This window comes from Buteo buteo, chromosome 12 (genome assembly GCF_964188355.1).
Source record: "Buteo buteo chromosome 12, bButBut1.hap1.1, whole genome shotgun sequence".
NCBI classification, from domain to species: Eukaryota; Metazoa; Chordata; class Aves; order Accipitriformes; family Accipitridae; genus Buteo; species Buteo buteo.
In genome coordinates, this window is record NC_134182.1 from 27,510,313 (window position 1) to 27,531,073 (window position 20,761).

General features: G+C 37.8%; 1 protein-coding gene across 5 annotated transcripts in view; it reads left to right on the forward strand.

Moving 5' to 3' along the window:
• SMYD3 (SET and MYND domain containing 3) overlaps positions 1-20,761 on the forward strand; it is a 440,712-nt gene that overhangs the window by 47,989 nt on the left and 371,962 nt on the right. For all 5 annotated transcript variants that reach the window (XM_075043152.1, XM_075043153.1, XM_075043155.1 and 2 more), the window contains exons 2-5: positions 2,687-2,750; positions 11,302-11,409; positions 12,525-12,582; positions 18,515-18,651. In XM_075043152.1, coding sequence (XP_074899253.1) covers positions 2,687-2,750; positions 11,302-11,409; positions 12,525-12,582; positions 18,515-18,651 — 367 coding nt within the window. The remainder of the gene's footprint in view (positions 1-2,686; positions 2,751-11,301; positions 11,410-12,524; positions 12,583-18,514; positions 18,652-20,761) is intronic.

The window sequence follows — 20,761 nt, forward strand, 5'->3', positions numbered from 1 at the left end:
TTGATAAAATGTGCTGCTTAGTATTAAAAGATGTGTCAAAACTTGTCTTGGTGGGAAAGAATTTGTATGCGTAGTTAATGAGCATGTATTTATACCTGGACTGCTTCTGATATCCAAACAGCATTTCCGCTTCTTTTTTTGTCTACAGTAATTATTCTGCTGTAGTGTTATTTCTTCACAAAATTACTCTGATGTGAGCTTCTAGTCTAAAATGAGAAATATGTGCTCCTTTATCATAAGCTGGTTAAAGTTGTGTCATTGCTCAACCTTGAAAGTGAAACAGCTCTCCCCAGCTGGCAAAATGAAGATTTCACGCTTGTTTCTAACTCTGAATCATCACCAGGCATTGCACCTTAAAATCAAAAACCTATTGTGCATGTACAAGATTTTAGATTCTGTTTATAGGAATCCAACAGTTGCTAGTTTTTTTCAGTCTCCAGGGCTGGCTTTGCAGGTAGGAAGGTAAAGAAAGCACTAGCAAAACATGTGCTTATATCTGAAATATTTCTAATTTATTTTTCTCCTGGTAGTTAGTAGGAGTGCCTATAAAATATTGTGCAGCAAAATAGTGATTTTTATGCAGTAGAAATGAAAAGATTGTTACTTGGTTGTAATGATCTGTACATAATGCTCCTCTTAACCTTTGACCAATGTAGCTATCTAAACTCCCCAAATGCTTATGAGTCCTAAGATAGTGAGTGCATAAGCTGTTATTTTTAATAATTCAAACATAGCAATACTTTGATATGTCAGCAAAATACCTTTTCCACTTGTGGGACTTGAAGGAAAGGAGACGTTGGTGTGTGCTAGAGGATGCTCCATGGTATTTCTGGTGTTCTCCCCCTGCTCCTCATGGTTTTGGTGTCATGGCTGAAATCAGTGGGCTAAATTCATCATCCAGAAGTTCTAGATTGAAGTTTGTGGGCAGGTTGGTGCTGTCCTTTTTGGATGTGGCCTTTGGAGAGGGTTCTACCATTTTGAAGTCACCCATAGAAATTAAAATTTGGGGACAACCGAGTGGTGTAAGTAAAAGAAGAAAGAAAGGTCATGTCACAAAGCACTTGAGCTTGGAATCTGAATATATAGTATGCAGCCTCCAGGTTACTGACAGCAGTGGAGGAGTTTTCTTTTGGTGTCAGCAGAGACAGAGAATTACACCTTGTTTTAGTCACGTAAGTTGGGAGTATGAGTGAAAAGAGCACACCTAGTACTGATGTGTAGACACCAGGAATCTTGCAGAGAAAGGTCCTTCATCTGATCACTTAAACTTGCCCTTTCAATTCGAAATGAGCTGTGTTAGGTGCTTAGTTATCTCCCAATTAAATTGGAAGGCTGAATTAATCTGTATAATAAGATTCAAGGCAGCTAAATGTAAAGCACTATAGCAATGCAAAGATTGCATTACTAGAATTGCCTTTTGAGGGGGAAAGTGGCATGACTGACACATACCTCCTTCCTTGCCTTGCAGAACGATGGAGAAGGGTTACTGAGGAATAGCTCATGGTGACAGTTTCTTGGGTGAAACTGAGCTGTGTTCAGCTGTGTGCAGCTCACAAGCTGACACTGGCGCCCAGTTAGGTGCCGTGCTTGGTTAAGCTCAGAGGGATGGCCAGGAAGAAGTTTGAGGAGAAGTAATAAGGATTATGCCGTCCTTACAGTCTAGTTAATTGTTATGTCTGTAATGTAACTCTCCTGCCTTCAGTTTTATCAATAACAACAAAAAATATATACTGTTTTCCCAGCCTAATGAATGCCCATAAAGCATGTAAATAACTTTGCATGTTAAGAAATCAAAGTGAAAACTTCCCAGCGTTACCAGAAAAATGTAACATGTTCAGTATTTTCTGCAGGAAAATAAGAAGGGAGGGAAGCTTTGAAATCTATGTCTTGTTTCTACTCATCTGAAGTAACTCTCTTTACTTGAACTTATATATTTGAGGTGTAAGATTTGCTGTGTGTGTACTTTCATATTTAATATTTCCTTAGTGTCTAAAAATTTACAGAGCTTCAGTGATGTTTTCTTAACTCATATAACTGTAAACTAAGACAGCATCAGAAAATGGTACTAGAGTCAGGAGGTGCTTTTAACCTTTAGATTGTGATATATAGCTATGGTAGTTACCTTCTAGCTTTCACTGGATTTTTATCCCCTCCCCCACCAATGAATTTGTATTTTGGTCTCACTGTCCACCAGTCAGAAGTATTTTCTTAGAGGAGAAATTTCTGCTGATGTGTCAACTTCACACTCTGTTATAAAGTTATAATTTGATGTCACAACTGCAAGTTCACAGCAAGGTCTTTCTTTCTTGAGACAGTGATGCTTGCTTAATACAAGACTCAAGATAGATAACAAATAGATTAACTAGCTGTATTGCACAGCTCTAATGATGATGTTATTTACAAAATCAAACCCCTCAGGGTTATAGCTATATGGCAAAAAAAACCCATATTTGATATCTTTACTGCTGATCCAAAGTGACCCAGAGTTGCCAAGTAAAGGATTGTGAATATAGCTTTGAATGTAACCATGCACAATTTCTTCTTGTATTGTATCTGTGTTTTAGACTACTCTTGTTTTTCAGATATTTTTCTTGCCTTGGGATATTTGAAAATTGCTAGTTATGCAAGAAGGATAAACAAAGCTCTGTATTTATAACTGGTTTTCTTTTTTTTTTTTTCTAAACAGGAATGAACATCTGCACAGATGCTCTCAGTGCAAGGTTGCTAAATACTGTGGTAAATCTTGTCAGGTAAGATGAAAAATAGCAGCTATAAAGGGTTGAAGAAAACAGGCATTTGAATACTTCATTTACAGGGTCTCCATGCGTTTTGCACATTGTCATACCTCCGCACTGCAATTTCTTATTTGTGGTTATGGACAGAGTGTGTAAACATGCTGCCTTGTTGTATTTGAGTATTTTTATAATTACAAATATAAGATTATAATTAGTGCAATAGACAAAACTAAGCTGAAATGTGTGGTCTTTGGCTGTGCTTGGTTAGAGGGGGAGGAAGAATTCTGCGGCTTTGCTGGCTGTAGACTGAAGGCTCTAAGTCAATTTTGCAGTAAAACATTTTGTATTTCAGGAGTAATTTTTATCATGGCAAAGTATATATTCCAGTTTTTTCAGAGGAAGTAAGGGTCAAGAATGTGCAGAGAAGAGGTGGCCTTGGACAAAACTGCATCTCTGAGGAGGTTTTTAAGAAGATGGAGCTAGGCTCTTCACAGTGGTGCATGGCAGAAGGACAAGGGAAAACAGGCTTATGCTGAAAGAAGAGAGGTTCACATGGAATATAAGGAAAAATTGTTTCACCCTGAGGACAGCCAAGAGGTGGAACAAGCTGGCCAGGGTGTTGGTGTTATCTGCATGCTTTGTGGATTTCAAGACCCCACTGTATAAAGCTCTGAGCTGGGTCTGACCCCAAAGCTGACCATGCTTTGCAACTAGAGATCTCTGTAGATCCCTTCCAACCTGAATTATCCTGTGATTTTTATCCTGTGAAAGAGTTCTTAAAGGTGTTCAGACTTAAAACCTTAGCTTTTATAATTGGCTTGTATTGTCACTTAAGCATGTGCGCAGAACTTGGCAGGACTTGGTACTGAGTAGACATGCAAGGGTAAATGACTGTGTAAGGTCTAATACAGCGGAGGACCAGACACCTGAGATTTTAACAATGAGGGTTGCTTTACAGAACCCTTGAATTTTTAAATGATTCTTCTTTGATTTGCATTGTGATTTCTGTGGGGTTTGGCTTGGTGTTTGTTTTTTGTTTTGGTGGTGGTTTTTTTTTTTTTTTCTCCTGAATAGAGGAAAATGAAGAAAACCAACTAATGGTCAAAACAGACTGTAGTGGTACTCTGTTAAATGTATATGAATTTAACTTTTTAAATTAAGTCCTTGATGTTCAAATGATCTTTTCACATATCGTGTGCTTCTATAAACAATTCTGCCTTTATCTGCAGTGTTATCAACATGCCAGAAACCCCTCCTTTTTGGGATTAAAACATATGGAGAGGAAAAAGAGGAAGATATGTCATTTTGATTCATTGTGTGGCAAATGTTTGCAATGTACATTAGGTACTTACTGTAGCATCAATAATAATGCCACAGGTAGATTTATTATGGGAGATCATAAGGAAAATATGACTGTGAAGAATATAAAAGACCAGAGTCTTTGCAAGGTAAGTGTTTTAGGGTGGTTTCGAGGATTCTCGAGACGGTAAACACACACACACTGACCATAAGGGAGAAAAAGCAAGCATTTTACTAACTACACACATGCGTTACACTAAGGATTATTTTACAAAGCAAAAAAAAAATACAACTATTAACATACTGACCCAAGGAGTGTGAAGAAGATGAACCCTCCGTACATTCTGTATATTCTTGTGCTGTCTTGTGCCGTGAGCTCAGCCCAGCAGTCGGTATGTGCCAGCTTTACATGGGTGTCCCCACGGAGGCAACGGTGACCTTGCCGTATACCGGCCCACTGCTCTTTGGAAAACTCCGGTATTTTATACATTTGTGGAGGAACGGGTGTCGACACTTGTGGCCAGTGAGTGTCAAAACACACCTCGGTTGCAATATAGGGAGCTTATGGCACATGCACCCGCTGGCCAGGCACACTGCATGTGTCATAGCCATCCCGTCTACTGTTGGTTCACGGGCTTTGTACATGTGGCATATTACCATAATCCATCAGTCATGTCTGCTATGCTCTAACCAATAGCAGGACTTTTGCAAGGTAAGCAAAATTATGTGTGGTGCCTTGTATTCCTCCATTATTGCATGTACTACCTCCCCTAACATTGCTCAACCTCCTTATCCCCATGGTCAGCATTTCAAACAATAGACAAGTCTGTTCCCTGTGCTGACTGTGTTTCTTAGTTATCTACTTCTTACTCAGTGTTCATCCACAGACCAAAATTCCATCTTTTAACCCTTCCATACACAGTAAGTTTAAAACAAATTATCTGCCAGTAGAGTTATTGGTAAAGCTGCTACTGGCAAATCTCTAATGTGAAATGAGACTGTGCTGGCACTGACCTGCACAAGCAAGTCTGCAAGATATAATGCAATACGCTGTTCCAGTTTAGGTGTAGTAGCGATGAAGGTAGGAAATGGGGCTTCCTCCTTGGGGAAAACGATTATGCGAATGTGCTTCAGGTATTCACACTGGATAACCTGAAGCCATCTTGGGTATCTGCTTTGTGCTTCCAGCTCTAGGGTTCATGTGATGGAAGCCATCCACAGTTGTAGGTATTCATTTCGGCGAGACAGGCTACTGCTGCTAAAAGTAATCTGCACTTAAAATGCTGTGTATTTACTGTTACATAATATCTTGAACTGTTAATATCAATAAATATTGAATTATTATATAGTATTCTGTGATATTAGGTAGCAATTGAGAATAACTGAAAAAATGTTATTTTCTAGTCAAAACAGTGAATTTATTGGGATAGGTGACTCAGGGCAGATGATCCAGATAAAACTGAGGCCAGCCAGATCTGTTTGCTTTTGAGGACTGTCCTCTAATTCTTATTTCTTTTGATAAGCTAGCTAAACTACTGTGCAGCTGTGGTTTTATAGCAGCTGTTAGCAAAGCTCTCCTTGGCCAAGCCAAAGGCTTTGTGCTCTACTTTAGCCTCTGTAGCTTTAGTGCAATTCATTAATATGTGCACTTCTAATTAAACTAATTGCTGAACAAAATAAACAGCAGGGTATTGAATGAAATTGCGGTCTGCACATTTAATAAAAGTGAATATTGGCAGAACAGGACTATTTTAGTTTTATAAATACAGATAACTTTGAAATGCAAGTTGTGTGGTCAGATTTACAATTTATACTTAGTTGCAGAATGATTTGATTTTTTTTTTTGGTGTGTGTTAAATGAACCCTACAACTCAAAACACTTAGCTTAGGCTTAAAAACTGTCAGTTTTCTGGAATTTTCTGGTTAATATATTAAATGAAATCAGAATTAATGTAAAAATCTGACTTAAAAAAAAGAGATTAGTCTGAGTAGCTGAACTAGGTTTAGGATAAAGGTGGACTTTGTGAAGGAAACTTCAAAGTAAATGCAGTAGGAGATTTCTATGTTAGGATATGCCAAAATGAGCCATTTTAAAATCTGAAAATACTTTGTAAAAATCTTCATTTAATTTATAATGTGGTGGTTTAGAAAAATTGTCTTTGGGCTAACCTGTAGGAGAAGAAATACTCTTTTAAAAAAGATGTTTCCCTTTTTGGAACTTAATATGAGAATTATTATCCTTTAAGGAGATCTGTGGGCAGAGACAGGAATCCTCAACAAAACTACATAGGAATTAGAATTTCCAGTTTGTAGAAATCTCCATAATGTCAATATTGAAAATTTCAAGTGAGCTGTGCCAAATTTCAAAATTTCCTCCCCCACCCCAACCATTTGAAGCAGTTTGCTTTCACTTTTACCACTTTAATTTGCTTCAAAAAATACTAGAAATGTGGGACTGGAAGTTAACACAAGAGATCCTTTGGGCTGACCTTTTTCAACTGAATTCTGGTTTCAGGATTAAGTATATGTAGACCTTTTGCTTTTAAATGCTTTTTTCAGTTGGACCACATTGACTTTTGCCCCTCTGACAATTCTCTGTGTAGCCCCTTTCCCACTTGTTGATGCCTAATTTCCTGGAGCTGTCTCCTAGCAGTGTTACGTTGGCTGGGTGTCCCTCCAAACATAGAGTTACCACGTCTGCTGCTCCTCATAATCACTGCTGTGATCTCCCCGGCAATGTTTATTAATTTGGTGCATTCTATAGACTGGGGACCAGTGATATAGATGATAATCCCTGAAAAATGGGAGAGTCATTTCAGGCAAAATTCAGAATGTGCCATTATCAAACATTATTGAAAAGGCTTCATTTAAAAAAAAAAAAACAAACAAAAACACAAAAAAAACCCAGAAAACCCCCAAAACCAACAAAACTCAGACACATTTTGTAAAAATTTGAATGGTCCTTTGGAAATTACAAATTAAAACCTTCCAATGGAAAAATATTGCACTTTGAATTTATTTTTTTTTTAATGAGCTCTAGTCTTTAACTGCTTTTCAGTAGCATGTTAATCTGCAGGAAGCATTCATTTTTTGATCCTGCTTAGGAGACAAGGGAAACCTTAGTTTCATAAACATTGGTTTAGGATCTTTCATAGGGTTACGGGATGTTGGGAGACAGGGATAGTGTATGTCTGTGCAAGAATGTATGCACGTTGGCAAAACAGCTCAGCTGAAAATATGCAAGACCTCGCAGGCAGATGTGAGGGGTCTTTGCCCGTGCCCTGAGTCAGCCTGGGTTGTCCAGTGAAACCCAGTGATGCGTTGGTGTTGCTGTGGTGCTGGTTTGGGGGAGGGCAGACTCAATCTGCCGCCAGTAAACAGCTATATGCTGCACTATCTCCCAAGCTGTGTAGGTGCTGACCCTTTCCACTTCAGTAAAGCCTGAGAAATTGCACTTGGGATACATTGAGCTTGAATGAGAGACAATGATTTGGCAGGAGGTAAAAGGAGGGATATCCTTTCTGAGTTACTAAGTGTAGTGAAGCCCAGAGGAGGAGGGATGAGTACTGCCCTGCACTGTTTACTTGTCTGTCTTTGCCTCCTTCTGATAGCATTAATTTCTTATAGGGGAAAAAAAAAAATCTATTGCAAAATTGGAAGACCTTGTGTGGCGGGAAGGGAGAAGGGTTGTACCAGGTGGCCGTACCTCTGCACTATAGTATTTATACTTATGCTGGATACGGGATATAAAAACCTTGACTGAAAGCCAGGGTACGCAGAGTTAAGAAAACCTCCCACTGAGAACTGTGGGACTAATATACGCCCACCAATATTGTTTAGAGATTGACTTTAAAAGTAGGTCTCTCAGGGTCACAAATCTTCATAGTTTCATATTGTTCTGTACCTTGTACCCTTGTTTTCTGGGTAGTGAGAAGAAATGTTGTTGATTTTCATTGTATTTAATGCATCTGGAGCCTTTCCCCCCCTCCATGGCCAGTTGAGGGGAAGTAAATGGCAGTCCCCATTCCAGCGCTCCTTCTGCAGAGTCATCAGATTAATTCCTTTTTGACATCAGTTTCGGCTGAAGCGCTGTTTTGTGGAAGGTGTGTTTGAACTGTTCTCACGTGGGAATGCATCTCAAAGAAATGTGGCATATGATGCTGTGTGGTACTGCATATTTCATCTCATTAGGGCTTTATTGGTTGGGTAGGCTATTAATCATTTTGATGTCACCTCTAGCATGTTTAAAATTCTGTGCAACATTTATGTAGGGAAAAAAAATTGACATATAAAGGCTTACTCCAAAGAACAATTTTAGTTTAAGTGGGATAAAAATGCCAATATAATTCTATTACACAGAATGATGTCTGGACATTTACAAGCATGACCTTGTTTCTTGTAGACAAGAATAATTCTATTCAGCACCAGATACTTAGCTTTTATTTGTCAGACGGCATGTGACATTAACTGTATTTGGATTAATGCCTTCTTGGTGTCATTTCTTCCCCTTGTAGAGTTATGGGTAAAGGAAATGAAATCACAAATCTCCGATGTATCTGAAAGAAATAAAAAGTCCAATTTATTATGTGTAAGCCAAAGGAAAAAAAAAAACCAAACCCAAACCTGAATGAAGTAGAACAAATGCTACTGGTGCTGAAATCTAGTTACCTGAAACAATTCCCCCACTTAAATGCAGCTTAAGAAAAAATTGTTTGATAGCCTTTGTAATCTTTATGACTAGCATGCAGCATCTACAGGTGTGATGTACACTTGTACATATCACTGCCATTCCCTCTTTTTTTTTATTGCTGAACATCTGATTTCTTTATATTAGACATTTTATCATTTTCTGTGTGGCAGTTGCCTAACAGAAGCTGTTTTTCTGAGTTAAATTTTTTCTTTCCTTACTGCCTATCTATGAGAATGTCACCTTCAGAAGCGCTTGGTTATTCTGAGCTCTTGTCATTGTAGCAATTTTTTGTTGTGCCCTGTTGTTTCAATTTGTTTTTTAAAAGTATTTGAAACAGCTGGGTGACTTCAGACATATACTGTGAATATGTAAATAAAATGTGTAAATATGTACTATGTTAATGAAATGGGCTTGGAGTGTTTTTTTAAATTACAAACAGAATTTTCAGCTTGTAAAGACAGAAGGCAAAAAAAAAAAAGGTTATCAGAAATTTACTGTCTCTTTCAACATGTTTCTTTAGCTGAAGACTCATTCTTTTTGCTCTTCCACACTGATTTGGGGGGGACAAGGAAGGGGGTGGGAAGACATATTTCAATATATAGCAGCTTTCCCTCACCTTCATCCTGTCTCTTCTCTGCTGTGGAAGTGTTAGTCTTTGTCTGCTACTCTAATAGAAATGGCCCATGAAACAAAAATTGCAGGTTCAGGTAGTACATGCAACTAGAATATTATTGGTTCTGTCTTCTATTTTGGTAAATTTTGGTTACAGCAACCATTCCTGGTCTGAATTGTGAAAATGTCATCACCAGTCCTTCCAGCCATGGGCATTCATGCCTCATCCACTCAGGGATCTTTGGGGACAGTTTTTGCACCATGGAAAACTTGACCATTGCTTTAGAGCAGCTGCATTTTGGTGAAGGGGATAGACTCTGAAGGCCTCTGATTGCTAAGTGAACGCTTGCTTAGACTGTTGTGTATGTTGGCAGAATTAAGATAGTAGAGGAAATTTTAGCATCCCTTCAAGTTCTCTCCAATCTTGTGAAGAATGCAGTTCCATCTCTCTTTGCCACAATGAAATGAGAATAAGACCCCATTTATTTATCTAATAAAAATTTCAGCTAGCTGTAATGGTGATACCAATTTTAATGAAGCTGATAATGCTATTTATAGCATGTTGCATAATGGTAAAGAAAATGGTTTTTATAGCAGGAACATGGGACAAAAAATGGTTTCTGTACATTTCTATCTTTACATTCTATTGTTCTATCTTTACATGTTCCTTTTGTACATTAAAGGCTTCAGATACAATGTTCAAAAACATATGGTATGAACTATGTTGTCAGACAGTAGCATGAAGCACACTGAAGTAAGGTTTGTATTGGCAAGGAACTGGAATGGGAACTTTTGTTTGTGTTTCTCTTAGGTTTTCTTAAAGGTAAAGTTAAATTCTGGAGTAGCATAATAGTGATACTGTTTTGTCCTGAACCTGCACTGCTGTAGATCCAGCGTCCATAGTATCAGTTACACAATTAATAACATTAGGGGAGGGAATGGCATGTTGGGGTTGGTTTGAGTGGATAACCCAGCCTGTACCTTTCCACAACACTCACATTATAGCTGCAGTCTTAGACTATGCTGCTAAAGTGTGTGTGTCGTGGTTTAACCCCAGCCAGCAACTAAGCACCACGCAGCTGCTCACTCACTTCCCCCACACCCAGTGGGATGGGGGAAAGATCAGGGAAAAAAAAGTAAAACTTGTGGGTTGTGATAAGATGAGTTTAATAGAACAGAAAGGAAGAAACTAATAATGATAAAAATAACGATATTAAAATGACAATAATAATAATAAAAGGATTGGAATGTACAAAGCAAGTGATGCACAATGCAATTGCTCACCACTTGCTGATTGATGCCCAGTTAATTCCCAAGCAGCGATTCCCCACCCCCCTCCAGGCCAACTCCCCCCAGTTTATATACTGGGCATGACATCCCATGGTATGGAATATTCCTTTGGCCAGTTTGGGTCAGCTGTCCTGCCTGTGTCCCCTTCCAACTTCTTGTGCCCCTCCAGCCTTCTTGCTGAAAAATCCTTGACTTAGTCTAAACATTACTTAGCAACAACTGAAAACATCAGTGTGTTGTCAACATTCTTCTCATACTGAATCCAAGACTTAACACTATACCAGCTACTAGAAAGAAAATCAACTCTCTCCCAGCCAAAAGCAGGACAGCATGTGCTGCTGTTTCTTTGACAGTCAGCATCCGAGGTTGCCTGTGTTGGAGGCTGACTGAGTCAGTGGACCTCAGTACCCAAGGAAGGTCCTGTTCCTGGTCCTTTGGAGCTGACTTTCAGCTCTGCAGTCATTCCTCCCAGCTCAGCTCAATGACTGTGATGCTGTTGTGGTTCTGGATACCCAGGGCCAGCCCATGGCGAGGCTGAGCATGTTTGCTTGCGTGCATATATAAATAACCATATATATAAAATATTTGTGTGTATATATATTAAAAAAGGGATATATGTTATGTAAAATAACATGCAGTTTTTTCTTGCCTTTCCTTTTTAAAAAATCCTAACAGAAAGAAGCTTGGCTGGACCATAAGCAGGAATGCAGGTGTCTTAAGAGCGTGGAGCCTAATTTTCCTCCAGACTCTGTCAGACTTGCTGGCAGGATTGTTTTTAAACTAGTAAGTGACATTCATTTAGAATTATTCAATGTAGCGGACTCAGATAAATGCTTTTTCACTCTACATTTTTAATGTAATTAACAGCTAGAAAGCTAAAGTGACTGGAATTGCTGAACAAAATTGGACTGCATATTGCATTACAAGATTACTGATTAATTTGCAGAAATGCTGAAAGGATCAAGAGATACTAAAATGGACATAATTAAGCTCAAGGGACCTGTTTATCAACTTTCTCTTCCTATGACTATATGGCAGCATTCTAAACTTATTTCTGCATAGAGGGAAAGCACAGAGGGACACTGTTTTTTCTTTGATACTTCTGAAGTTATTGGTGCTTTTCCATTAACTTCACTGGGAACCTCATTCAGCCTTATTTGGATGAGTGGTAAGGACAGAAACACTGTTAGCTAGCCCTTCCTTTGGAGGGCACAATGCCATGCTTTCTATGTTGGGTTCTCTTAACCTCAATTACTCTCTTTTTCTTTTTTTCTTCTTTTTTCCTAAACTCTCTCGGAAGTCCTGGGTGTTTGACATTCCCACAGTTTGATTAATTTATGCGGACTAAATTTTCTGTTAGGTTAAGCAGCTTATAACTGTGTGGGATTGTAAATCAAAAAGGATTTGTCCATTTTTTTTTTGCTGACCCTGCCATGATGCTGTTTGTCTTGGATAAAAACATGTGCATTTGTTGTGGTCTGAGGTGATAAAATATGATTTAATATCTTAATTTATACATTGTTGGGAAGAGTGTGTGTATGATTGTTTTTAAAGGGCAAATATGTACCTAGGTATACTGTACATTAATTATAGTCACATGAAATCTGAGACTGCTAACTTCATGAATTGCTTTCAATTATACTGTGAAGGGCCAAAGTAAATTACTAAGGGTAAGCTGCCAAAGTAAAAAAAAAAAATTAGTAGAAAGTGTTAAACACCAATAAAAATTAATATTTTTATGATAGTTTATAGAAAGTATGGAATGACCAGATTTATGTTGATGCTGTTAGCCTTACCTAATTATCTTGTAGGCATATCACATTGAATAATCAATCTTTTAGAGTGTTTTCAAGATAAAGTGTGCTATGTAAGTGTTAATTATCTGTTTTTCTCTGCAGCTTAGACAATCAGTATGCCTTTCTGAGAGACTCTACTCTTTTTCCGATCTTCAGTCAAGTAAGTAATTGCCAACCATATTGCAGAAAATGCTTCCAAGTTCTGCTTTAGAGAATGGCCATCTGATTTTCTTGCAGCTTGCCTTTTGAATGTCTGCTCTGTAGAATAACAGAATCAAAGACAAAACTTGCTAAAACCTCTGTGGGGAAGAACAGTTTTTTCAAAGATCAAGTAAAAAACATGTGTGTCTTTTTCAAGCAAAACTTCCACCTAGTTTTTTTGGTTTTAATATTTTTTCTCATTTTACAGTGTACATCTTGCCTTTTCAGTTTTTAATTTACCCAATATCTGCCTTATTACATACAGTGCCAATATTTTTATATACATATACAAAAATACATGTATTTTTACACTGAGTTTTTACTTTTTTAATATTTATGTGCTATTGCATAAAGCTTCAAAAAAAACTTCCAGAAAAAGGAAAGAAGCCTAAAATTTACAAGGGATATGTGTATGTCTGCCTTCTACATGACTTTTCAATGGAGAAAAAAGATAAATTTGTGCAGATATTATTTTTGTGGTTTCACAAGTTTCAAATGCTTGGGTAGGAAAGGATGCTCATTATAATCTCTCAGCAGAGCTAATGTTGAAATAGAAAACTTTTTTTTCGAGATTTTGTGGTAGCTTAAAGGTTAAAGACTTATAAGGGAAGAAATACGTCCTTAGTTCATTCTTACATCTTGCTTGAAGGGATTTTCTAGAGAGTAATGTGAATATTTTGATTACATCAACATTTTTTAGTGTTATTCAGAGATTTGGCTGTAAACCAGCTTGATCTATTGATATAGTTAGGTAGAAATAAAACCACATAAACATAAAAAAATACAATAACTAGTATTATGTTTTACTTGTGTACATCCTGACATTCTGCCACCTTCTCCCAAACTGCAAGGGCGAAAGACCTTAATAAGGCAACAAATTAAAAGGGATAGAGGGAAAATTTAAAATATCAGGATTTTCTGCGACGGATATTCTCAAATTGTGTAACAAAAGTTTATGGGGACTTAGATGAATATCTGAATTAAGAGCAGCATTTCCAGATGCTTCAAATGAAGTTAAAATGATGAAGACTGTGGATTTCTATGCTTCGTGGCACTGCTGGGATCCAGGGAAAAAAATTCTTCACAGTGCTCTATTGTACCAATGGCTGGTTGCACAGTGGCACAGTAGGAACTGGAGAGAAGGGAAGACTTTCCCATTAAAAATTAAATATTGATCACTTGTACAGCTATTTTGTCTAGTGTAGGCCAAGATTTTTGTGTAACTGAATTTCATACAAACCGAGGTTTCTTAGTACCCTTCAGGAGATGATCTCAGCTTCCTTTAACTTGGCTGGAGACAAGGGGAATAGTGTGATAAGCAGTCTGGAAAGAAGCTTGGTATTGAACAGGCCTGAGCTGCAATGGGTAAATGGTACAAAAATCTGTAAAATGGCTGGAAGCTTCTACTAAAATTCTCATTCTGAAGGAAATGCTGATATGGCCTGTGATACAGGTGGGATGACTGTCCTCTCACTGATACAGAAACAGCTGGCCCATAGCAAGTTAGTTTAGGAAGAAGCACATGAGAGATCCACATCTACTGTTCCATCTGTGTTTACTCTAAGAGCTTTAATAATGATTCCTGTGTAATCTTAAATTCAAAGCGCAAGGTGTTCAGGACTCCTAGACGTTAACCGACATTAATACTTGATAGAATGCAGTACAAATGGCTTATGACACTTGCATAATCTTCTGTGAAGGTTTTGGCTAACTCTTTCCTTTTGCTCTTTTCAGAGCTTCCTTGCTAGAGTAAATAGATGGTCTCTATGGTTTTGCAGTTAGGATAGTCCAAAAGAGTGTTTTGGGATAGTGTGACAACTTGTAGTAGCTGTGATGCTTTTTGCTGCCTCTGTATCATCAAAAAGCTACTGCTATTTCATAACATTTTTCCCATTTACTGCACAATTTACAGATAGTGTTGGTAAAGATTTACTTTGGTACTCGGTAGAATGCATAGGAAAGTCAGAAAAGCATTTTCATCTGAAGTCTGAGTATATAGGGGGAAAGATTTCATTGGAGGGAATCAAATGAACTAGAAATACAGGTTGTGATCTTCTGTAGCAAAAAACTTCTCAGGAAGCATCTGTATAATAGAACATAGTGTATCAACACTAATCAGAAATATGACAGAATTCTAATTAATACTCTTTTTTTTTCCTTTTTTTTTCTTTTCTTTTTTTTTTTCCTGGAAGTCCAAAATATTTGAAAATTGTTATTGTCACTATGCTGTGTCAGTCTCCTTTTACACTACTCCCTTTCAATGTTACTTGATATGGTTGGGTGATTTTCAGTGTGCGTGACTTGTATAAACTGAATAAAAGCATATAAAGTTTTATACATTTATTGAATAATTATCTGAAGAAATATGTAATACATATATTAAAAAAAAATCCCCCAAACATGTGGAGGCATCTAGCCCTTTATAAAGTTCTATTCCGAGCTCCATAGTTCCTTCAAATTCATTGTGTACCCTGAAACTCAGGTTAAGTAGCAGCAGTGTCTGTGTGCATTGTTACTTCTGCTAGTTCTCATTTATTATAACACAATTCCTTACTTACATGGTTCTACAGGCTCACTATCTGTTATGATCATTCAGAAATCAACTTTGCTTTCACTTACCAAGATTCAGTGTGCAGAAAAGAGTTTGTGTGCTGTACTATGGGCAGACTTTTTGCTACTTTACTTGTATCAGTATCAGAGCTGCATGATTAAATCCATATGCCTTATTTAGAAAACTTTCCACAGGGCTTTTATAGCATTTTCTCTCCCACACCAGGGATCTTACACAATTGAAAAAAGTTTCTTAAAAACACAAAATGAAAACATTCACAAATTTTGTTTCACTTTGCTTTTGGCCTTGGCTTCTTGATATGCTGTGAAAACCAGGTCTTGATCATTTGCCGCTGAAGATCCCGTGGGACTTTTTGCTGGGTTCATTAGCTCTGATGTCCTGGACAGATTCCAGTATGGATAATTGCATTCTGCTCCCATCTCTGCCAATTCTCCCTGAAGTTCCAGTTGGATTCGATATTCTTGTTCACATCTGTCCTAAACTGTAGTGTAGTGTCCATTTATGCCATGCTGCTTGCATGATTCCTCTTCTCCATTCTAGAGGTGTTTATTTGCTAATAGTGAAGCATATCGTGCCTTCTTCTCTTTGTCGTGATGCATTTTGTAATGTACATCAGGTAAAGATGAATGACACGATGTCTTGAAAAATTACATTTGAAGGAAAAAGCATCTTTAGTTTCAAAGGAATATTATATAAGAAATGCAAGTGTATGTTTATGGGTTTTTTATTTTTTTTAAACTTGAGTTTTGCAATCATCTAAAAGTTTGCTGCTTTTCTTGAAGACACAGTCCTCATAGATATGATACTTTTCTATACCAGAGATTTCCACACATTGTGAAGAGCACACGTCTGGATTTCTACATGTACATTCATTCAGGCTTGCAAGATCACCCTCAAATGTCCACACTGTTATGATGCACATGGGTAGCACGGGGGGTAGCTATAAAAAGGCAAATACTTTGGTTAAATAAGCTTTGTGCCAGGTATGGAGGGGCATATCTCAGCGTTCTTAGTACTAACTGGTTTGAACTTTGTGAGGAGCTGTATCTGCTCTGAGAGAGCGTGTGTCTCCTTCCCCAGCCCTAGTAGGGACAGACCACCCTTAAGATTCCTCTGAAGTCATTGCTTGCTCAGTACGTTGCAGAATCACCCCAAGGATGGCTTGTAGATGGCATTTCAGCAGCAACGACTGACCATTGGAATGGGGGCAGGTCTTGGAAAGTGTTACTGTATGCTGAAATGGAAACAATATACAGTAGATAATACAGATGCTTCTTGAACTCTGTATATAGTATGAAGAGGAGTACATTTGCCATAATACAGTGTACTGATAGGACTGCATCATTCAGCACTCTGTGGCTCCAGAGAAAGTCTAAATAGAACTGAAGAGCTTGTGAATAAGGAAACCCGTACCAGACTAGAAGCAAATTGTAGCTGGTTCCACTGGTAGACTTCTGGCTGATAGCTGTCCATGGGTACTGGCCATTTTAGTAAGCCAACATTTAGTGTACTGCTGGAAGTAGTTCAAAGGAGATTATTAAAGCAGCTCACCTGTGTGGTGTGTGAGAAATGGAAACTCCAAGATAGCCAAGCTACAACCTACAAAATAGCCAGTACTTTCAAGCAGAGGAATGCCAGGTGGGATAGAACACAGAAGCCTCAGTATCATACACACTAGCTGGCTGTTTGACCAAACCCAGTGGCAGCTGCTTTAATTGCATCCTCTTTTTAAGTGAGTGACTAGGAGTTAGCTTTAAAGAGGAACACAGATCTTGAATTGTCCTTCCATGAGGGCAACAAGCTTGGTTCTAAAGTATGGGGAAGAACCTTTCTTGGTAAAAGATTATTTCCATTCCCATTAAGGATAGGTGTTTGTCCTGGTTTCAGCTGGGATAGAGTTAATTGTCTTCCTAGTAGCTGGTTCAGTGCGATGTTTTGAGTTCAGTATGTGAAGAATGTTGATAACACACTGATGTTTTCAGTTGTTGCTAAGTAGTGTTTAGAGTAAAGTCAAGGATTTTTCAGCTTCTCATGCCCAGCCAGCGAGAAAGCTGGAGGGGCACAAGAAGTTGACACAGGCAGGGCACCTGACCCAAACTGGCCAACGGGGTATTCCATACCGTGTGACGTCACATCTAGTATATGAAATGGGGGGAGTGGGGGCAGGGGATCGCTGCTTGGGGACTAACTGGGTGTTGTTTGGCGGGTGGTGAGCAATTGCACTGCGCATCATTTGTACATTCCAATCCTTTTATTACTACTGTTGTCATTTTATTAGTGTTACCATTATCATTATTAGTTTCTTCTTTTCTGTTCTATTAAACCGTTCTTATCTCAACCCACGAGTTTTACTTCTTTTCCTGATTTTCTCCCCCATCCCACTGGGTGGAGGGGGAGTGAGCGAGCAGCTGCGTGGTACTTAGTTGCTGGCTGGGGTTAAACCATGACAGTGTTTAAAATAAAATAACAATTCACCATTATGTATAGATGAGATTGATTCATAGTGCATAATAATCCTCTTTGCCTTTTTTTATAGACTGATACTTGATTTTGTTCAACTTCACCTTCTCCATTTAGGCCTTATTCTTTTTGTGGTAACTGGCAGGAAAAATAAAATGTAAAGCAGGTAATCAGGCACTGAACTTACTAGGGCAGCTGAGTTTCGCTTTCCATGTTATCAGTGACCTGATGCATGCATGATCACTTCATTAGAAAATAAGGCACTTTGTTTCTTTCTGTTTTAGGATTCCCATCCGTAAAGCATGAATAATGGTGCTCTAGTATTGAATAAAAGTGGTACTTGCTTAATATTCTTCCATATCCATTCCATTTACCAGCTGCTGTGTATGAAACTACCTTTGTCTCTAAAATACTTTCCCTTTTGATCTGCCAGTATAAAGTGTTTCTGACACATCTGTGGAGAATACAGTATAAAAATATGCACTGCTGTAAGGAGGATGGTACTACTGCATAAACTTTCAAGCACATTTCTAATGTTACAAACCCAGATGCCTAATTTTTGTATGTAATGTCTTACATCTGCTTACACATCTGCTTTATCTATTGGCTTTTGATCTTTAACTCACCATTGTATTCATATGATTTGGCAGTAGCAACCTCATAAACTCTTCTGTGTGTTGATAGGTAGCTGTCAGAAAAACTGACAAATGTCCGCCCTCTGTCAAAATTGCCCTCTCTCAAGATTAATTCTGGGACTGGAAATGTATAGACTGTGTGGCTGTGATTGGACATTTTCAAAACGTTGGTGAAAGGTTCTGTTTATGACATGATATACTTTTTTTCTTCTCTTCCCCTTAAGATACTGAGCAGTTAAGTGAAGAAATGAAAGACGGCCTCAGGCACCTTGCACAGACATTGCAACTGTATTTGAAAATGGAGATCCAGGATGCATCTCACTTGCCACCTGTAATTGACTTTTTTCAGATCTTCACAAAAGTAAGTGTTAAAATGTGATTGCTTGACAACTCATAAATTATCCTTTCCTTGTGTTCTTGATTTATTTTTGAGTGGGAGTTCAGTAGATACATCCAGAATGTGATATATGACAAAGTGAAATCAAACTATTTATTTTTTCTATTCATTCAGGATTTAAGCAGAAGTATAGCTTTTATATAATTGTAACACTTCAAAATTAAAGCAGCAGCCAGAGGATATTTTTTCTTTTCCTTTTTTAAATTATCATGTTGAAGATCTTGGGGAAGGGGGGAAAGTTGCATTAAAAACCAAGCAAGTTCAAAAACAATTGAGTCAGTCAAAGTAATTTTTCCACAGTGAAAAAGAGCATATAGCATCATTATTCAGCCTAGAATTTTTCTGCAAAGTGCAATATCTTATATTTGCAGATATACTCCTATTCCATTTTGTCATTTAGTAGTAAGTGTTAATGGGTGTTCCTGAGAGTACTGTATTCCACAAACTGCTTTCTCAGGGGCCATGTGGATCATCTATTCTAAAAGGCTACATGTAATGTACTTGAAATTAACTTCCACAATATGTAAACTGTTTGTTATGTTACTAACTAAATATTGTTGGCTTTTGCTGTACATATGTTCTTGCTTTCAATTCAGAAGCTAGCAGAAGTACTTCATATGGAGAATACTTATAGTTTTAACTTGATTTAATTTTTTTGATTTCTTATTGGTTGATAAATTCTACCATAAGATTTATCTTAACTCATGCATGTCTCAGTTGTTTTAATAAGCATTTTCTTATGAAGTAATTCAAACTCTTAGGTGTTTTTCTTCTGATAGAAACAAAAGGAAGAGCCTCTTTTAAAGAAATGCAGTAAAAATGCAATATATGATTTTTTACGGTTTTTTAATCTGCACAGTTGTGGAATCTCTTTTGCTATGGACAGAAAAAGTAGGAGTAATATGAGCAATTGTGTTGTTTTTCTGTTTGTTTTTTTTTAAATTGGTCATTAGACTGCTGTGGTGTAAAGTTGCAATTTTCCCTGAAAAACCACACAGGCTGAAATACACCCAGTCAAAAGGGCTTGTAGATAAAAACCTTATGCACTACCTAGTCTCCACTCAAACTTTTACTGTCTTGTGTTGGCACGCTGGTTTGGAACTTTGTCAGATGTATTTCACATGAAATACAGAGCTGTGTTATCTGGTTTAAAGAATTTGTACAGCTGAAGATAAGACTGAGTATCAGAAGGTGATCACTGCCTAACCAGTTTGAACTGAGTCACAGCTTGTAAGAAATTCTTTACAAATGTTGTTGTTTCCTGTGTAATAATAAGCTTAAGATGGAGGCTGGTCGTGGTGGCTTTACAGGAGCAGTGTGATGGTTGCCCAATATATTGGAGCACTCGTGAAGAAAATAAGGAAGCTTTTTAAATTTTTTATGTACACACATGCATAAACATCTTGCACATATGTGCACCTTCTCTTCCCTCACATGTATTTTACCAAGGTGATGCAAGTGGGCATCAAGGACAGAGTGAAAGTCAAGAGTTCCCAGCTCCATATCATGTTAACTGGAAGACTAGGAATGCTCCTGTTAATGACAATGTTTGTTCCACTATAGCTTTCCTATCACAAAGATATTTTTAACTCAATGTATTCCTTATGTTGACTGTGAATTTGTCCCTACCCTATTGAATATACTGCAAATTACCGGGTTTTTAAGTAGTTGTTGCTTTCCTTGCCCCCCGCCCCTTTCTGGGAATTCAGCAGCTCTTAGGCCATTAAAGTAGGTCTCATTTCCTTCTTTTGCTCATTTTGCTGAGTCTGTGTGATAGTCTGCTCTAGGAAAAAGGAGAGCAAATGACATAGACTTATCATGGGTACAGATACTTCATATAACTAATAATAAAAAGAATTGACAGAAGGGACAGAAGAGTCTGACTGAACAGGTGACTTGGTTGGAAGAAGGGAGCTGTCAACTAAATACAGCCATATGCTTTACATGTGAGTAAAATTAGTATCTCATTCAGAGTTCTGTCAAGCACAATGCTTTTTGGAAAGCTCTGTTGTCACTCTCTAATTTTCCATGTTGTAGTTTATAGCATTCCCAATTTGGTTGTCATGTGACTGTG